The sequence below is a fragment of the Haematobia irritans genome, chromosome 3 (assembly GCF_050003625.1).
Source record: "Haematobia irritans isolate KBUSLIRL chromosome 3, ASM5000362v1, whole genome shotgun sequence".
Taxonomy (NCBI): domain Eukaryota; kingdom Metazoa; phylum Arthropoda; class Insecta; order Diptera; family Muscidae; genus Haematobia; species Haematobia irritans.
In genome coordinates, this window is record NC_134399.1 from 22,969,162 (window position 1) to 22,988,355 (window position 19,194).

Sequence of the window (19,194 nt, forward strand, 5' to 3'; positions counted from 1 at the left end):
GTAAAAATTCTATTTCTATAGAACATTTTGTCAAAATTCTATTTCTATAGAAAATTTTGTCAAAATTATATTTCTATAAAAAATTTTGTCAAAATTTTATTTCTATAGAAAATTTTGTCAAAATTTTATTTCTATAGAAAATTTTGTCAGAATTCTATTTCTATAGAAAATTTTGTCAAAATGTTATTTCTATAGAAAATTTTTCCAAAATTTTATTTCTATAGAAAATTTTGTCAACATTTTATTTCTATAGAAAATTTTCTCAAAATTTTATTTCTATAGAAAATTTTGTCAAAATTTTATTTCTATAGAAAATTTTGTCAAAATTTTATTTCTATAGAAAATTTTGTCAAAATTTTATTTCTATAGAATATTTTGTCAAAATTTTATTTCTGTAGAAAATTTTTTCAACATTATATTTCTATAGAAAATTTTGTCAAAGATTTAAAACTTTGCATAAATCTAAAATATGGATATTAAAAGAAATAGTTTAAGTTTTATGATACAATTTTACAATATTTTAACTATATCCAAAATTTTATTTACATACAACATTTTGTCAAAATTTTATTTATATAGAAAATTTTTCCAAATTTGTATTTATATAGAAAAATTTTCCAAAATTTTATTTCTATAGAAAATTTTGTCAAAAGTTTTATTTCTATCGAAAATTTTGTCAAAAACCCTTTTTTCTAGAAAATTTTGTCAAAATTTTATTTCTATAGAAAATTTTGTCAAAATTTTATTTCTATAGAAAATTTTGTCAAAATTTTATTTCTATAGAAAATTTTGTCAAAAATTTATTTCTATAGAAAATTTTGTCAAAATTTTATTTCTATAGAAAATTTTGTCAAAATTTTATTTTTATAGAAAATTTTGTCAAAATTTTATTTCTATAGAATATTTTGTCAAAATTTTATTTCTGTAGAAAATTTTTTTCAACATTATATTTCTATAGAAAATTTTGTCAAAGAATTAAAACTTTGCATAAATCTAAAATATGGATATTAAAAGAAATAGTTTAAGTTTTATGATACAATTTTACAATATTTTAACTATAAAAAATAGAAAAAAATTCTCATTCGAATCATCTCTACCTCGGAACCAATAGCAATGTTCACTAGACTTATTAAGTCCATATTATAAGCTGGAATATTTTAGAATATTGTTTTTATTTATTCCACAAAATATTTGCTACACTATTTATACTACGTTCCTTTTATCATAGATTTAAGAGCGAATAGCTTGTTTCACCCAAACAACTATGTAGTGATTGCGTATATTATTCATAACATGTTAGTGATTCATTTATTTTGCTTTATTCATGTCTATGTATACACTTGTATATTAATTTGTTTATTTGTCTGCATGGGACATAAAGCAAAGTTTTTAATTAAAAGTAATCTTAGAATTTAAATCAATTTATGTGTTCGTCGCATGTTATTTAAAGGGGTATGTACTCAAAAATAGATACAAAAAACACACACAAAACACAAGCATTGATAAATTAAATTACAAGAGCTTTAAAAATAACAATAATTGTTATTTATCTTTAAAGTAGTTGTTTGGTTTGTGGGCAATGCACGCTCATTCAACCGACCTTGTTCAGTCATTCAAGTAAATCGATTAGAGGTGGAAAAATTAAAAAATTTTAAATGGGACCAAAAATGGTACATTCGTATATAACATTTGTGAAATATTGTTATTGTAAAAATTCTATATATGTAGCTGCAATCGATGTTTTGGTTTACAAATCGAAATGGATTATAGCCACTGTGACAAAAAACAATAATTGACAAAATTTATTTCACATTTTTGGGTTTTTTTTGTCACGAACGAACAAAAAAAAAAAAAAAAAAAAAAAAAAAAAAATTTCTAATCGGTTCTACGAAAAACGTTCAAAGATCGAAAATCCGGGACCTCGATATGAGATTTTGGGCATACATTTGTTATTTATCTGCATAAGGCTAAATTTAATAACTAATTTTTTTTTATATAGATTTTCCTATGAACAAATTTTATACAAATATAGTACTATAATATATATTTTTCCATCATCGTTGTCTGGTATAGATTTAAAATACAAGTAAAGCATACAATGAGAGGGACACATACTTGTTCAAATGAAAACGCACACTATGTGTATTTATTCCCATTAAACTTCTGCCCCACCCGCTTCCATCTTTCCAACAATGTATGTTGTTTTGTATTTATTTGAAAAAGTGCTGCAAGACGACATCATCAACAATACTGGTAGAATTGTCATAGAAAGCAAAGCAAAAACACAACTTTTGTATTTATCTAAGTAGTACAACAACATTTTAAATATAATACTTGCCTTATAAGACATTATAAATAACAACAAACAGTTTATATAGTGCATTGCATATGAGGGTTTTCAACAAGGTTGCCATCGCTGCTAAGTTTCTAGAACGATTGGAGCACTCATAAAAGCGAAATTGGTAAATTTGTCTAATTTTTTCAATAGCAAAGAAAATAAAAGAAAAATATTCCGTCGAAGCGTTTACAGTAGCAGTAGCGACTTTAAATCATCTTGGTTTAATGTGCTTCTAAAAATCCAAGATTTGTAGATTTTTTCAAAAAGTTTCATAGAATACAAAAGACCCCAAGCCATATTTTGTGTGAAATACTTCAAGCCAACAATCACGTAATATTTGAACAAAGTTAAAGAAAAAAAAAACTCTAGAGAAACTTTGTTTTATAGACTTTGTAGACTGTATTCTATTTTTAACAAAAGCCTATAAAACAATACTTTTGTTTGAATGAACCATAACAATCAATGCCAAGGCTAATAAAATGCGAATACGTATGTATTTGAAGAAATTGATCTTTAAAATCACCATCAACGATTAAAAATATTGAGCTATTGTAAAATAATCGTTTTATACAGTAGAGCAAAAAAAATATTAGATCCTATTGTTTTTGGTTAGCAATTCAGTATATCCGAATTCGCAAAGATTCTGCCGTTGGAGGCCAGTGTTACGAGTATTTTTCTGTCTCTTGGTAAGCTTTCGTACCCAAAAAAAAACAATAAAAAGAGATTTTTCTCTAGGAAATCACTAATAATTTAAAATTTAAAAAAAAACTATATAATCTTGATCTTATCGCGAGCTTTGGCCGTTTCTATTATAAATGCTCCATTCGCAGCCTATTGTATGCCGTGGAATAAAGAGGAACAAAGTTTTATATTTTGAAGATGCGATGTGCTTCTTTTTTATAAAAACATTTTCATATAAAACTGATCTATTATAGTGAACCGATTCGAACAAATCCCCAAATTTATGCAATTCCCTAAAGATCGGGGATCCAATGAATATTCAAAATATGTCACAACTCAGATAAGTCATTAACTATCTAAACAGAAATTAAGGAAAATTTTTAAAAATTATTTTAAGCAAGAAGATTTTTCCTGTGCGAAGAACAATTTAATCGTTTTAAACGTCTTTATAAATGGTTCTTAATACTGAGAAAATTAGGGGAATTTGTTTTGAAAAATATATACATCCTGACGCTTAACATGGAAAGTGGTTTGAATTGCCACTATTTATTATTAAGTTGCTCTATTAATTTATTGAATGGAAAAGCGCTCGAGTAGTTCCGATTCCTAAAACGCGCATAGTCTCTGGACCTGAGGATCTTCGACCGATCTCCATTTTGCCTACTGTATCGAAGGTGGTTGAGCACGTTTTGAAGGGTCAACTGCTTGAGATGTCGTCTAATTTGTTGGACAGTTCTCAATTTGCTTTTCGTCGAGGTCTTAATACGACACATTTGCTTCTTTCGTTGACTGATTCCATTCGGGCTGAAATTAATGATGGGAAATTGAGTACGCTTGTGTCACTAGATCTATCCAAGGCATTCAACTCTATTAATCATTTGCGATTGGTTGCCAAACTCAATGATGAGTTCAATTTTTCTCCCTCTGCTTGCAAGCTTGTATATTCCTATCTATGTAATAGGTCCCAATTTGTTGTTCTCAATGGTGCTCAGTCTAGTACTCTGCCGCTTTATTCGGGCGTGCCTCAGGGCTCAGTTTTGGGTCCATTGCTTTTTATTTTATATGTGAATGACCTATATAGATATACCGATTCCAGGAGTTGTAAGACATTCATGTTCGCTGATGACATTTTCTTACTATTTAATGGCTCTAGTTCTTCATCAGAAATTTTTGAGAGTGATATCAATTCCTGTCTAGATCGCTTTCTGGTGTGGTCTTCTATTAACCATATCACAGTGAACGCGTTGAAAAGCAGAGCTATGGTATTTAGGTCGTCTAGAGGTTCGTTTGCATGTCCTAGGATTTTCCTAGGTCAGGAGGAGATTCAGATTGTGGATAGGCATCGTTGCTTGGGTGTAATAATTGATACTGATCTTTCTTTTCAATATCATATCGATTCCGTATCAGGTAGAGTTTGGGGGACATTGCGCAGGATTTATGGGACCAACTTATTTTTGCCTCTTCCGGTTAAAATTAAATTGGCTCATGCTCTATTGATGTCCCTAGTACTATATGGTCTTGAAGTTGTTTCTGGAACTATCTTGCAACATTTGTCTAAGTTGAAGCGCATTGTCAATGTGATTGTACGCTTTGTATATAATGTAAGGCGTAGAACTTCCATTTCTGCACATGTAGTACGATTCCTTGGATGTTCGTTTAGGAGATTTGTTGATTATCGCAATATCCTATTGTTTTATAACATCATCCACACTTCTAGACCTTTAGATTTGGTTTCTACTTTTACCTTTTCGCGTTCTATTAGAAATGTTCAGATATTTATTCCTCGTATAAGGAGGAATATTTATGCTAGATCTTTTGTGGTCAGAATAGCTCGGTGTTGGAATCGATTGCCTCTAGAACTACGCATTTTTTCTCATTGTAATAACGCATTTCGTCTCAAACTCATGGAATATATGGCTAGTGCTACCTAAACTGTAAGGTTCTTGGACGATTAGCATCTCATCTATTGCATACACACTTGGTATATTCTATGTAACTCCTATGTATTTTTAAGTTATTGATTTTATGTTGACTTGCACTGTATATGGGACCAATTTCCACTTATTTCATCGCTATTTTAATAGTCACTACTACTCTTGCGGCTGGGGAGCCAATTAAATTAGTTTCTTCTTAGTTTAAGATATTAACTTGTTTACATTATATCGATGGCTCAGTATTTTTGTTATGATGTAATATATTTTTATAGGCCTCTATTGGCTTTGTATTACAGAATTTTTGAATAAATAAATAAATAAATAAATAAATAAATAAATAAATAAATAAATAAATACCCAAATGACGGCCCATACCATACGTTTTGACCAAAACTGGGACAAGTCCATACAAACCAAGGACTAACCCTGTGTTGGTATTGCGGTTAATCCAATTCCCGTATGCCGATTATTCAGATGATTCTTTCAATGTGCACTAATCTTCATTTCGATCGATATTTCAAATTTCCATTTTTTTACATAATAAGGTCTCCAAGTAAAAATGACAGTAATGGTGACAGTGGCATCGAAAACTTTGGTTTGCCAAGTTTGGTAAACTTTGGTTTGCCAAGTTTGGTAAAATAATTTAATATCTTCGATTTATATTTTTTCGGAAACTTTCTTTTAACTTATCGAGTTTGCTAGTTCTATATAAGTTTGTCTAAGGGCGATTTCGTTTCGGAAAAATATGTTGCTTTAGTGTTACACTACTTTTTCCCTCATTGTATTTTAGCCCAAATGATGGTCTTCAAAGCTAATGTTAATTCATAATATTGTGAGGGGTCCGGTATCTAAAAGCTATGACAGTGTTCCTCCTATTTTGTAATAAATTTGGAGAATGTTGCATCTTCTAATCGAAATCACCATAAACCTTTCATCTAGTAGCCTGGATGAAGACGAGAATAAACTTCAGACTGCAATCTCGTACACAGGATCACTGAAAATTGTAGGAATCTTCCGTTGCTTTCGGGCTGAGACAACATTCTTCAAATATCTTCATTCATTAGCGAAACCAAGGTTAGGTTGTAAAGGATGACAACAATTCTTGAATCGAAGTACAGTCCACTTAGACCACTAAAGGTCCATTGTGATTCCTCTAGGTAATTTTCTTAACTTCTTCTTCCTGAGGTGGTCCCTTTTAAAGTCGTTCATGAACTTTCATTTGTCCGTCTTTCTTAAAGTTGCTTAAAACATCCAACCAGAGGTCTTGACGAAGGCGAATATGTTCCATAAGCTACACTTCCGCAGCTCGATGAGTGTCTGAAAGAAAAACGAGCCCAGTATCTTGTTTCTTCTAAAGAAGAATCCTTTAGTGAAACTAATGTTTCTACCTTATCCTTTTTTTCAAGTAGATTGACAAACTGTAGAACATGCAAATGCAAATTCTTATCCGTATTTTGTAAAGCACAGATTTAGAGTTGTATCAGAAACTATGAAGTCTAGACTCTATACTATAAACAGAATAATAACTCTCTACGAGTGGCATCTGTTTTTCTAAAGCTAAATGGTATGGACATAGTAAAATCAGGAATTTTAATAAATCCTATATCCACTTTGGATAAATTTAATTTTCCAAGTAGAGGAATTATTCTTTGGATTCCAAATCAATAGAACCCGTTTTTAATAAAATACCAAAAAAAAGTATTTAATAACGGTGGTTAAGTCCCTCAGAAAGGCTGGTGACATTTATGACTATTTGAAGCCTGCCTAAGTGGTTTTGGAGGAGGTATCTTATCATTGAGTTATAAATGCCATACCAGGCAGCATTAACTGATAAGAAATTCACTTGATGTGGTATCATAGTGGATTTGATAGTCTAAATGTCTCTATATCTACTGACCATCACCATGGTTAACCTTACTACTGAAAAAAAAAACTGGCTAATCTATTGTGTGTCCCTTAAAGTATTCCGCGAGGCTATCCAATTTTTTCCAATTCTTAACAGTTGTTAAAGTCAACTACGAAAAAATTCGCAAAATATTTGAATTCAAAGTACAATCATAGCTCGAAAGTTAGAACACAAACATTTTCAAGAGTTTTATGCTTCAATTATAATAAAGAAACTTTTCTGGATATCTTGAAGTTTTTTTTTACAGAAACTGAGTGGTGGTGTCCCATTGTTTTGAATATATTCTAAAATAAAGTCTGTTATCACACAAAATAGTAAAAACGCCATATTTGCTGAATTTCTGTTCTAAATATCCAAATATATTCTTATGTAGGTATTTTCGGTTTTGATAGAAAGCAATGACCAATGGGACGTGTCTTATGTTAGTTTTTCTTCTCTTTTTTTGGTTCTGAATATATACGGCGGGGGTGAGATGTTGGGTAGCAGTTTAATAGTTGTATATTGTTGATGTTCTTAATTTGAAATAAATGCATTTATTCTCATTGCTGTTGGTCGGTCGTAGTTGGATTATTGTCGTCCACAGTCAACGTCATGCAATGCAATAACAACAACAGAATATATAAAAAAAAAGTAGAAACAAATGTACTCAGTGAGTCGTGAGTGAAGGTTTTACACAATGGGGTCGTTGATACTTGCAATAACAACAAAACGCCACGCTAAACAGAGAGAAAAAAAACAACTAACAAGTATGCAAAGTCAAATAGAAGAAAAATAGTTTTTATTTTTGTTTTCTAAAAATTGAATCGCAAAATGCGAAGACAATGTTTTTAATTGATCACACACAAACATACACGCACATACCTACAAATTATGAAATTATAGGTGGTTTCTTGCAAAGAACACGACGTAGTAAAATAACGTAATTATGCTCTACAACTGAATACATCAAAGGACGGGGGGTATACGTTTTCGCTATATTTGAGACCTCGCCTCCCCTTATCAACCTGGTAACCATATAAAATATTAATGAAACAATATAAAGAGAATGGTGAATAAAAAACAGAAGGAAAAATAAGGCCGCATACGGAACACAAAAAAAAGAAATACGGACAGGCAGAAAACGACTATCAAAACACGCACACATGCCTACGAAAAAGGTAATAAGTTTACGAAACTATTAAGCCCAGCTGAAAAAAAGGCCTGCTGCTGTTGGTTTTTTGTTTTTCTGGCATAAGCCCTCTCTTCTCTATATTGCCAAATATTTCACTCAATGTAGTGTAGCTCAGGGATGAAAAATTGGAAAAAGGTACTTTTTGATACTTTATAGTACTTTATAAAACATAAATATTCTTGATCAGGGAGAAATTCTAAGTACGTCTGTCTGGCTATCTGTCTGATATAAACACTCCACATCATCATCTTCCTCTTCTTCTTCTTCTTTTGCCTGCAGGCAGGTCTAGCTCGAAGATGGACTATATAGGCTCATGTTTCAATATAGCCACCATATAAACTGAGTTGACTTCTTGAACATATAGGAGCCACTACTTTAACCCGATTTGTATGTAATTGAAAATATTGAATTTTAGGTTCGTAACCAGTAGTGCCAAATTTGGCATTTATCGGTCCATGTTTTTATATACGCCCCGTATAGACCGATCTCTTGATTTGATTTTTGAGGGTATGGAAGACGCAATTTTTATTTGCTTGAAATTTTAAGTCTGATGACAATTTGTGACTCCAGACTACCACTCTTAACCAAACTTCTGAGGTGATCCCCTATGGGGTGAAGGGTCAACCTCAAATAAAAATAGCATATACACGAATATTTGGTATGGCAAAGATATCTCTATTTTTAAAAGAGCTCGCAGAAAAAAAGCTAAATGAAATTGTTTTTTCATTTTGTTGTAGTATTTGAAAAAGTACTAAGTAGTTTTTAGCTCGTGGGGGGTACTGAGGTACTTTGGTACTGCATAAATTACCAAAGTACTGAATTTTTCATCCCTGGTATAGCATAGCTGCTATACTTACTGTCTGTTCATGAAACACAAAATCGACTCGTTCGTCTAGATTGAAACTAAAATAACTTTAGATATATTTGCTAGAAAATGTTGAATTTTGTCATTAACTCATTATTAATGATTTACTATCGAACACCGAAGCAATTGGTATTCCACAGACTCTGGTTTTCGAGATATCAATATGGGATTTTTTACGAATCGTTCGTCTAGAGGCGAACAGTTAAGTAAAAAAAAATAAAAAATAAGATGCTACGTACCTTTTCCTGCTCACTTTGTGGAGTCATACTCATTATCAAATCACACCTTTATGTCTTTGGAGAAACACACAATTATCACAATATTTCTATTTTTTCTTCTATCACGGAATTGCTTTTCTGTATTTTTATAATTTTACGCTTTATCTTCTTTCCTTTTTTCTCTGGTTTGTGGTGTACGTTGATGTTGACGTGATGATGGTGGTGGTAGTAGCTCGTTTTTCACCTATAAAAACATTAATTTAAGATTATCTTCCATAGCAAAATTTCTGTATTTTTTTTAGCCTTCGACTTGACAACAAAAATTATATTTTTTTTTTTTTTTTTTTGGGTTTTGATTAATTAATGGCAATGTCTCTTCGACATTAAAAGGCCAGGTTATATACACCGATCGATGTAGACCCAAACTACACCGGAAATAAACAAATGAACACTTTCGTTGAGCCAAAAAAGCCCCGATTAGAAGCTATCGAACCCGATATGAGTAGACTCTAATTATCAGGTGTGAGTGGTATAAATAGTGCATATGTTTCGCCATGACAAAAGTTTAGGATCAGTTATTCAAAATATAAATGATAGTCAATTAGTCAATTATTATTGTAAATGTGACGACGGCATAAATGTATCAGGCTTATAAATATCACAGGTTAGGTTTGTTGTTAGTTTAAATCGATTAGGCGTAAGCCATAAAATATCACAGATGAATTCCATATCAGTCTTGTTGATTCAATCAAGTAATTAAATTGAAACGTTAGTTTCAATAATAAAATTAACGAGAGATTTATATAAATCTATGTCCTTTGTAGCCAGGATGTCATAAACATCAGTAAAACGATTAGTTAAATTGTATTTCAGTCTTAGAGCATCGAATTTTGTACAATCAAAAATTGTATGATGTGTTGATTCCGCATCCAAACATTCGTTGCAGACATCTGAGCTGATAGCTCCAATTTTTAAAAGAAAAGGTTTGTCATACGTACGGGCTGTGTGCAATCGATTGATGATTTTGGTTTCTTGGGGGTTGAACATATACTTCGAAAACCACGGCTTTATTCTAACATCTTCAAATAATTTGCTGGCTTTGATGCTTTTGCAGAGAGAAATTTTCTTGAATTCTAAATTCCAATTATTCCATAGAGCTGTTCGGATTTTGTTTAGGCCTTCTTCAGGAGTGAGTTTAGGGTTAAGGGGTGCCCCACACTCTGCAGCAAGTTTGGCTGTTTCATCTGCTAACTCATTTATGTTCAGTCCTCTATGACCAGGAATCCAGACAATATGGCATTTATTGATGTTAGAATCTTGAAGTTTTTGATGAAATGTAGCGGCAATGTAGTTGTTGGTGTTTTCACTGGCAATAATCTTGCATGCAGCAAGGCTATCCGTGAACAGTACACACTTGTCATCTTCATGTTCAATGGCAATCTCCAGAGCCTTGACTAATGCCCATAGTTCCCCAAAAGTGGATGAGGCAGCAAAACCAATTCTGAAAAGAAATCGTTGATTTGTGGATACATTGACAATACCACAGCCAATAGAGTTAGTAGAAACAGAAGCATCAGTAGCAAAAATAGTAAAATTAAAATTTTTATAGCCATCAATTTCGCTGAGGTAGATGGACTTTAATATATCTATGGGATAGTTATTCTTCCCATTAGGCAATAGGTTGAGTCTGACAGTAACTTTTCTAGATGTCAAGGAGTTAGAAATGTGCTCAATACTATCAAAAATTTGAGGAAATTCATAATATACGTAACTGTAGCTGGAGTTGACTTTTGGATTATCAGACACTAGATCATACAGCACCTTATCTCTGGATTGCACCTTAATGAGTTCTTTCGCTGTCAGGTACACTGCTCTAAACTCTGGGGGGAGTTCATGAGCCAATGCATAAACAATATGTGTGGGGGAAGATCTGGCAACACCTAGACTTCTCCTTAACATGTCAGTCTGTAATCTTTCCACTCTTTTATTAATACTCTTCGGGGCATCTGCCGCTGTGGTTCTCACATATTCTATCTTTGATCTAACAATGCTTTTATACACATTCAACGCAACATTGGGATGCAAACCCCCTCGAATAGAAGTGAGGCACTTAAGCATGTTTACACGATTCTGCGTCTCCTTTGAAATAGAATCATAATGGTCCTTTATCGACAAGGAATTCGTGACAATTCTGCCTAGAAATCGCAGTTTTTTCGTCTGCTCAACTCTAGTACCATCGATAACCATATCAATATTTTTAAAACCATTTTTAGCAAAATACATTGTGTTCGATTTGGATGGATTAAAGGATAAATTAAGATTTCTACAGGTGTCCATGAATTCTCTTACCTTGTCAATAAGGTTCGATCTAGCCTCAGCAAAATCACGGTGATACGACATTATGATGAAGTCATCTGCATATTGAAAAATAGTTGTATTGCCATCCTCAAGGGTATGAAGACTGGCAGTGTATAAGTTAAACAGCAGTGGCGACAGACAACTACCTTGTGGCAACCCATTGTACACAGACACCTCCGAATTACTCAACTTCAGTATTCTGTGAGAGAGAAAATTAATGATCCAGTTACAGTACGCAGTATCCAAACCTGAAAGGATGAGTTTTCTCTGTAGCATATCAATCTTGACACAATTATAAGCATCACATATATCAAGAGACAGAATAACAACCTTGAAGTTGTTGGCCTTAAGCAAGGCAACTCTATGCAAGAGTTCATTAATACATGTACTTGTGGAAGAATTCTTTTTGTATGCAAATGATCTTCTGGGTATAATATCCACACTGTCAAAGTGTACTGAGATTCTTTCTTTCACCATTAAATTAATACATTTTAGAAACACCGATATCAATGATATTGGCCGAAAGTTTTTAGGGTCATTATGATTCTTTTTCGGTTTTGGTATAGGCACAATTTTTATAATTCTCCAATCATCTCGAATGGTGTTAGTCAAAAAAGCATTGTTCATAGCTGTTAACAAAGCGCGTTTGGAAATGCCCGAGAGAGATTTAATCATATTATACGTTATTCCATCATGTCCTCCAGCCGACTGAGACCTTTTTCCAGATAGACACAAAATAAACTCTTCAAAATCAAATGGTTCAATGAAGTGATTAACCAAAGGAAAATCAATAATCACATTCTCACCAGTAACTTGATTTTTAAGGTGCTCCAAGTATACAGCATTATTTTCATCATTCCAAATAGATCTAGTAGGATTATTTCTTCCACGGATGTTATTAATAAACTTCCAGGCATTTTTAGTGTTGGGAGACTTGTTGATTTCATCTAGTTTGGCAAGATAACACTTTTTCTTGGCCTCAGCCACCATATTCTTCCAGTGCTCAGTCGCTTTTCTAGCATCTTCAAGATTGTTATACGAGGGAAAAAGCCTGGCTTTCTTAGCAGCCGCCCACTGCCTGCGAAACCCAACCTTGAGTTCCTCACTCCACCAAAACTTTGGGCTACGTCCATCTGGAACAACATATGAGGCATACTCAACTTCATCTTTCATAGACTTTTGTATACTATCCAAATCCGGCTCAAGCTCCAACTTCGAAAGCGACATCAGAAGTTTATTTTTGGATAGAAATTTCATCTTTGATTTTTTCCTTGAATCTATGACAACCGTAATGGGAAAGTGTCTGCTGCCACCAAGATAACAGTCGCTCACAGTCCATGTTCCCTCCAAACATGTACTAATGAAAGTGAGATCGAGCACCGAACCATCAGACTCGTCATTCCTTCTGAAAGTGATGTTATTGGAATTGATGCATTTTAATCTAGAGTAGCTAAAAATGGTTTCCAGTTCTTTCCCTTTTCTATTGGAGATATTATCTCCCCAAACAGTGTTACGAGCATTGAAGTCTCCCATCAGAATAACATTCTCATGTCTATCTAAAAAATTGCATAGTCTTCCTACTTCACCAGCCAGAATATACAATGGCATAGACGGAGGGAAGTAAACCGACGCAATTGTAAAATTTGTATGAAGATTACTGGTTTTGACAATTATTATGTCAAATTCAGTTTCAAATACGATTCTGGAAAATTTTATATATTTCCTCAGAGCAATGGCTACACCCCCATAGCCATCAGGTCTGAATTTCTGAACAAGATTGAAATTAATCATTCTATTTCTATTATCTCTGTTTTCAGAAAAAATTTCAGACAGCACTAAAATGTCAAAGTTGTAGTTATTCGCATAAAATTCTAGATAATTCTTGTTTTTTGTAAACGACTGCACATTATACTGTAGTATCTTTACCATAAAATGAAGAATTAGATAAAAGACTAGAATTAGAAGATTGAGGCACCAAACCACATTTTACCAGGCGCGAATTAAAATGATTAGCAGCATCTATAGCAACAGTGTTACCAGACATCTTGAAAAAGTCCATCATGAAAGCCAGCATCTCACTGGTGACTTTCTCGAGTTCACTGACTCTCAGCTCACTTGTCATATAAACAGGCGATGAGGGCTGCGTTTCCGGAAACATCCTCGGATGAGTTTGCACACCGGTGCGATGAACATATTCTTTTCTCTGCCTCTTAGCCACAGAGCTATAAGTGTATGGGGTTAAAATTTGATTAACATCTCTGTCTCTCATATCCTCCCTCACTGGGGCAGTCTTCTTTCTATTCCTTCCATTAGATAATTCCGGAAAACTGTCATCATCAGCTAAAAGATCAAAACGATTTTGGTTGTTGTATTTCTGAAGTACCTCACGTTTTGACATCTTTTTACGCGTCATAATCTTGTTGGTTTCTATTTCTTTTATCCAGCTCGGACAAATTTCCTTGTCACTAGCAAGATGGCCTTCAGCCTTACACAGAATGCATTTTTTACCACCACATTGGCCATTGCAGACTTCACTATCAGCACCACATTTTATACATCGTTTCTTCGACCGACAACCCAGTTTAGTATGGCCCAAGCGACCACAGTTGTAACACTGTCTGATAGCAGGATAGTATGTGCTGACAACCAGAACAGACTTTTCAAACACTATCCAACTAGGGTGATCATCACCCGCAAAGCCAATTTTGACTGTTTCAGTTGGATGAAAAACACCCACCTCTTTTTCATCGCGCCTGGTAAAACGTTTAACAGAAGTAATATTGATACTTGAAGTTGCATTTTCTAAAATCTCTTGTTCACTATAGCATAAAGGCACATTTCTAATGACACCGAAAGTTTCAACAAAGTTTCTGGGGACAAAGGCCCTCAACTTTCTTTTCCTCAACTCTTCATTGTCTAAAAATTTATTGGCTGATTCAACATCCTCAAACGTTAATTTATATAACGTAACACCAATTGCATCGATCTTCTTGATCTTGTCAAACTCGTCAGACTTAATGTCTCTTATTTTCTGTACAAAATAGAGACCATTTTTAACTTTTTTGTTAGTACCATTATCTACCTCAGAGGTGTCTACCAATACGTGTGGCTCACCTTTATGATTATTCGAATATCTCACCAACGAATCATTCACTCTTCTTTTTTTGCTTTCATGTACCACCATTTCTTCTCGCGGTCTCGCATTTTTCGCCGCAATACCACCATCACCATCATTAACAATCACATCAACATTCATAGCCTCGTCAACCCCCGTTTCAGCTACTTCACAATTATTAATAATCGCAGGTCTAACATTTCTGCCTTTTATAGGTTTCGTCAGTTTCTTTTTATTGTCACATTTTTTGTCAGTATCAATATGACAAACAATCATGGACTTAGAAGGCCCAGCCTTCTCCTCCACACCACTTTCCATGGCCACCACTAAGGCCAGCGGTTAATTTTGCACAACCACTCACACCAGATACACAAAATAACAACCACCAACAAGACAATGAAATTGTCCAACAGTATTCAAATCAATGCACACAGTTAGAACTGAATACAAAATCAAAAAGGTTTCTCTTCACAAGCAAGGAACGATGTCTACACAGCAAAGGCTCAACGAAGAATGCAAAAATTATATATTTTCGGGTATTTTTTTATTCTTTGTTCCTCGTTTTGGTGGCTCGTATTTAATTTATATATGCACGTACACTAATATTGAAGTCGTAAGTCGTCTTGGTCGTTTAATCTTATTTTTTCATGATATTTTCCAATGCTTACTTTTAATTTCTTATTCTTCCAATATTTAATACTTTTCTTAGCTTATTTACAACTTTTCACTGGTATTATCGCCACTTTTTCTTAATTAAATCACAATTTTTCACTTAATTTCCTACAAAATTTCACTTTTTCACCGACGACGACGAGAATCTATATTGAATTCCTGGCACTAAATTTCATCGTTTTCAAACTGGTGTTCATTTTGTTGGAGCGCTTGTTAAATAAATACAACGCTGTCAAAATGTTGTCAATTCGATATTTGTAAACCGTTTTTCTATGATTACATGCATTTGAGAAAAGCTTGAATTCAATGCGTTTCCAAATAATAATGTTTGCTTATATCCCAATAAACACAGGATGAGCGTTTTTCAAATGCTACAACTTTTCAGTTTGATGGTAAATGTAATTTTCAATATAAATTCAACTTGACTTGAAACAGCTCATCTTCAATACATCTTCAAATTGGTTGCGAATTACATTCAATTTGCCAAAATGTTGACGAAATCATTGATAAGGTGTTGAAGATATGAGAAAACTTTGACAAAACACCCCAATAAACACAGGATGAGCGTTTTTCAAATGCAACAACTTTTCAGTTTGAGGGTAAATATAATTTTCAACATAAATTCAACTTGACTTGAAATAGCTCATCTTCAATACATCTTCAAATTGTTTGCGAATTACTTCCAATTTGCCAAAATGTTGACGAAATCTTTGAAAAGGCGTTGAAGATAATATGAGAAAACTTTGACAAAACACTACCCTAAAATGCAACGAAAAAACCATGTGGTTTTCAATACTTATTTGTGCAACGAAGTTCGTGGTCAATTGCAAGAAATAAAAAATGGAAAATTTTAGACACATAACCAAATAGTTTATAAAAATAGGTAAGTGAAAATAAAAAATGAAATAAATCTTTAAGGAAGTCACTAAATGTATATCTCTTTGCAGAAAACTAAAATTATGGATTCTACGTTCTTGAAAACATTAAAAAGCTGATCGACGAAAAAAAATGGTGGACAATTAACTGGAACTGCTTCAAATAGTTTATAATAATTGGTACGTCAATATGAAAAATTAAATCAACACTTTAGAGAAGTCACTAAATTTAAATCTCTTTGCAGAAAGCTAACATCTTTGGATGCTACATTCTTGCAAACATTAAGAATCTGACCAATGAAAAATGAGTGGCTTATCGACAAGAAAAAGTTTCCAGAAACATTACAAGTGCAACCAATTAAAATTTGTAAAAACAAGAAATTGTTGAAATCAACAACTTCTGGATGAAAATGTGCATCACATCGTCAGTTTAATTCATATGCTATTATCAGTTTAAAATGGATATTTTGTGAATTCCTTCTGCTGGAAATCAATTCTAACACGCGGTCTAGTACGTTCCAAATTTCAAATTGCCCGCATTTTAATGCTGTTTTACGAACCAAGAGGAAGGAAATCGAATTATCAAATGCAAAAGTGTTTACTAATAATGTTTAAGATATTTAAAGTTTTGTTGTTTGTTTTTTTTTTTTTTTTTGGTTCTTATTTGTTGATATGTTTAATAAGATTATTATTTATCAATTGGTATTGTAGTGTATTATGTAGTGTAGTGTATTATTATATATTTTATTTTGATGAAAATGAATAAATTATACAAAATTCATAGAAGTTTGGCTTTGACTTTCAATTTGAAATGGGGTTATCATTCATACAAATTTAGGTTGAAAAGTATTTGCAAGGATGTTAATTTTGAATTTGACTCGCATCGAAAATTGTTTGACAAATTATTGAGTAGCGATGCATTTCAATTTGAGGATAACACTTGAGATATTATTGCTAATGCGTTGAATTTCACTGTTGAGGGTAATGTCGGTTTTTTTGTTGAGAACACGATTTTCTCAACAATTTCTCAACTTGAATATTACCCTAATCCTTTGAAAAAATGTTTGAAAAATTGTTGAAATTTAGCATTTTTCAAACGTTTGTGTTTATTATGACTACCCTAAAAATGCAAAGCAAAAACCATGTGGTTTTGAATACTTCTTTGTGCAACGAAGTTCGTAGTCAAGTGGAAGAAATAAAAAAAAAAAATGGAAAATTTTAGACAAATAACTGAATTTGCTCCAAATAGTTTATAATAATAGGTAAGTGAAAATAAAAAGTGAAATAAAATTTTAAGGAAGTCACTAAATGTATATCTCTTTGCCGAAAACTAAAATTATGAATTCTACGTTCTTGAAAACTTTAAAAAGCTGACCGATAAAAAAATGTTGGACAATTAACTGGAACTGTTTCAAATAGTTTATAACAATTGGTTATGAAGCTGGCTGATGAAAAATGAATGGCTTATCAGAAAAAGTTTCCAGAAAGATTTCAAAGTGCAACCAATTAAAATTGTTAAAAACTTGATATTATTCCATATCATTAACTTCTGGATGAAAATGTGCATCACATCGTTAGTTTAATTTGCATCCTATTATTAGCTTAAAATTGATATTATGTGAATTCCTTCTGCTGGAAGTCTATGCTAACACGCGGTCCATCACGTTCCTAATTTCAAATTGCTCGCATATTAATTAATTTCAATGCAGTGCACATACAGGAAGGAAATCGAATTATGTATGCAAAAGTGTTTACAAATAATGTTTAAGATATTTAAAGTTTTGTTCTTGTTTGTTGATATGTTTAATAAGATATTTATTTTTCAATTAGTATTGTAGTGTATTGTGTAGTGTAGTGTATTATTATATATTTTATTTTGACGAAAATGAATAAATTATACAAAATTCATAGAATTTTGGCTTTGACTTTCAATTAGAAGTGGCGATATCATTTATAAAAATTTTGGTTGAAAAGTATTTGCAACAATGTTAATTTTTAATTTGACTCGCATCGAAAATTGTTGAGTAGCGATGCATTTCAATTTGAGGATAACCTAACCTTGCTTATTTTTTATATCTTTACAGCGTTTTACATTTTCTTTTCAGGTTTCTTTCAGTTCTTCGTTCCTTATAAGAAATTCTAAAAACAATGTTATAATAATAAATGGTTATATCCAGAGAATGAAGCCGACCCATTTTGTCGGCGGCAGCTGACACTGAATTTTTGCCTCCGGCGGCGGCGGCTTGACGGCTAAGCCGATAAAAATTTGTCCATTCGACGGCGGACAATAATCCATTAAAAAATCAATTTGAAGCAGAGAATGAAGCCTACCCATTTTTGTCGGCGGCGGCGGACACTAAATTTTTGCCTCCGGCGGCGGCTTGACGGCTGAGCCGATATAAATTTGTTCACTCGGCGGCGGACAATTATGCATTATAAAATCAATTTGAAGTTAATCGAATGGTAATGAGATTAGTTGTACAACCTATCTTACAAACAAATTTACTTTTCGTTCAAATTTTCTGAGCTAAATTTTTGCTAAATTATTATAGCAGATTAAATATGATGGGTTGTGTTCAAAATTTTGGAAAAAATACGACAATTTAATAAACATTTTTCTGATTTAAATCGATATTTTTGATTACTTGGCGGCTAAATTTGAGTCGAGATGAGTCGACATATTCGGCGGCGGCGTCGACTGGCAAAAAATGGTCGGCGGCGACTGAAATCGGCGGCGCGACTCGGCGGCTTCATTCTCTGATTTGAAGCAGAGAATGAAGCCGACCCATTTTTGTCGGCGGCGGCTGACACTAAAGTTTTACCTCTGGCGGCGGCGGCTTGACGGCTAAGCCGATATAAATTGGTCCATTCGGCGGCGCACAATCATCCATTATAAAATCAATTTGAAGTTATTCGAATGGTAATGAGATTAGTTGTACAACCAATCTTACAATCAAATTTACATTTAGTTAAAATTTTCTGAGCTAAATATTTGCAAAAATGTTATAGCAGTTTGAAATTGATTGATTGTGGATGGAAGGTTCAACATTTTGGCAAAAAT

General features: G+C 32.9%; 2 protein-coding genes and 1 long non-coding RNA gene across 5 annotated transcripts in view; 1 reads left to right on the forward strand and 2 right to left on the reverse strand.

Moving 5' to 3' along the window:
- Positions 1 to 15,407, reverse strand: part of Rcd-1 (Required for cell differentiation 1) — a 55,257-nt gene extending 39,850 nt beyond the window's left edge. The window contains exons 1-2 of the mRNA XM_075298715.1: positions 15,255 to 15,407; positions 9,135 to 9,357 (exon numbers count right to left, since the gene is read on the reverse strand). Coding sequence (XP_075154830.1) covers positions 9,135 to 9,167 — 33 coding nt within the window. The 5' untranslated portion in view covers positions 9,168 to 9,357; positions 15,255 to 15,407. The remainder of the gene's footprint in view (positions 1 to 9,134; positions 9,358 to 15,254) is intronic.
- Positions 9,309 to 14,722, reverse strand: LOC142228321 (uncharacterized). Of its 3 annotated transcripts, none has more exons than XM_075298711.1 (2): positions 14,586 to 14,722; positions 9,309 to 12,876 (listed from the first exon to the last, which is right to left on the reverse strand). In XM_075298711.1, exon 2 carries the CDS (start codon positions 12,726 to 12,728, stop codon positions 9,870 to 9,872), a length of 2,859 nt encoding a protein of 952 aa, XP_075154826.1. In that variant the 5' UTR covers positions 12,729 to 12,876; positions 14,586 to 14,722; the 3' UTR covers positions 9,309 to 9,869. The 3 variants fall into 3 exon arrangements, with proteins under 3 accessions (XP_075154826.1, XP_075154827.1, XP_075154828.1); XM_075298712.1 differs by having other exon boundaries at positions 9,309 to 12,873; positions 14,586 to 14,688; XM_075298713.1 differs by lacking the exon at positions 14,586 to 14,722 and having other exon boundaries at positions 9,309 to 11,719; positions 12,278 to 13,262.
- Positions 15,408 to 15,473: 66 nt separating the features above from the next.
- Positions 15,474 to 16,643, forward strand: LOC142228323 (uncharacterized). The gene is made up of 3 exons (XR_012720137.1): positions 15,474 to 16,141; positions 16,206 to 16,313; positions 16,379 to 16,643. It is a non-coding gene; the product is annotated as an uncharacterized LOC142228323 (long non-coding RNA).
- Positions 16,644 to 19,194: the final 2,551 nt, after the last annotated feature.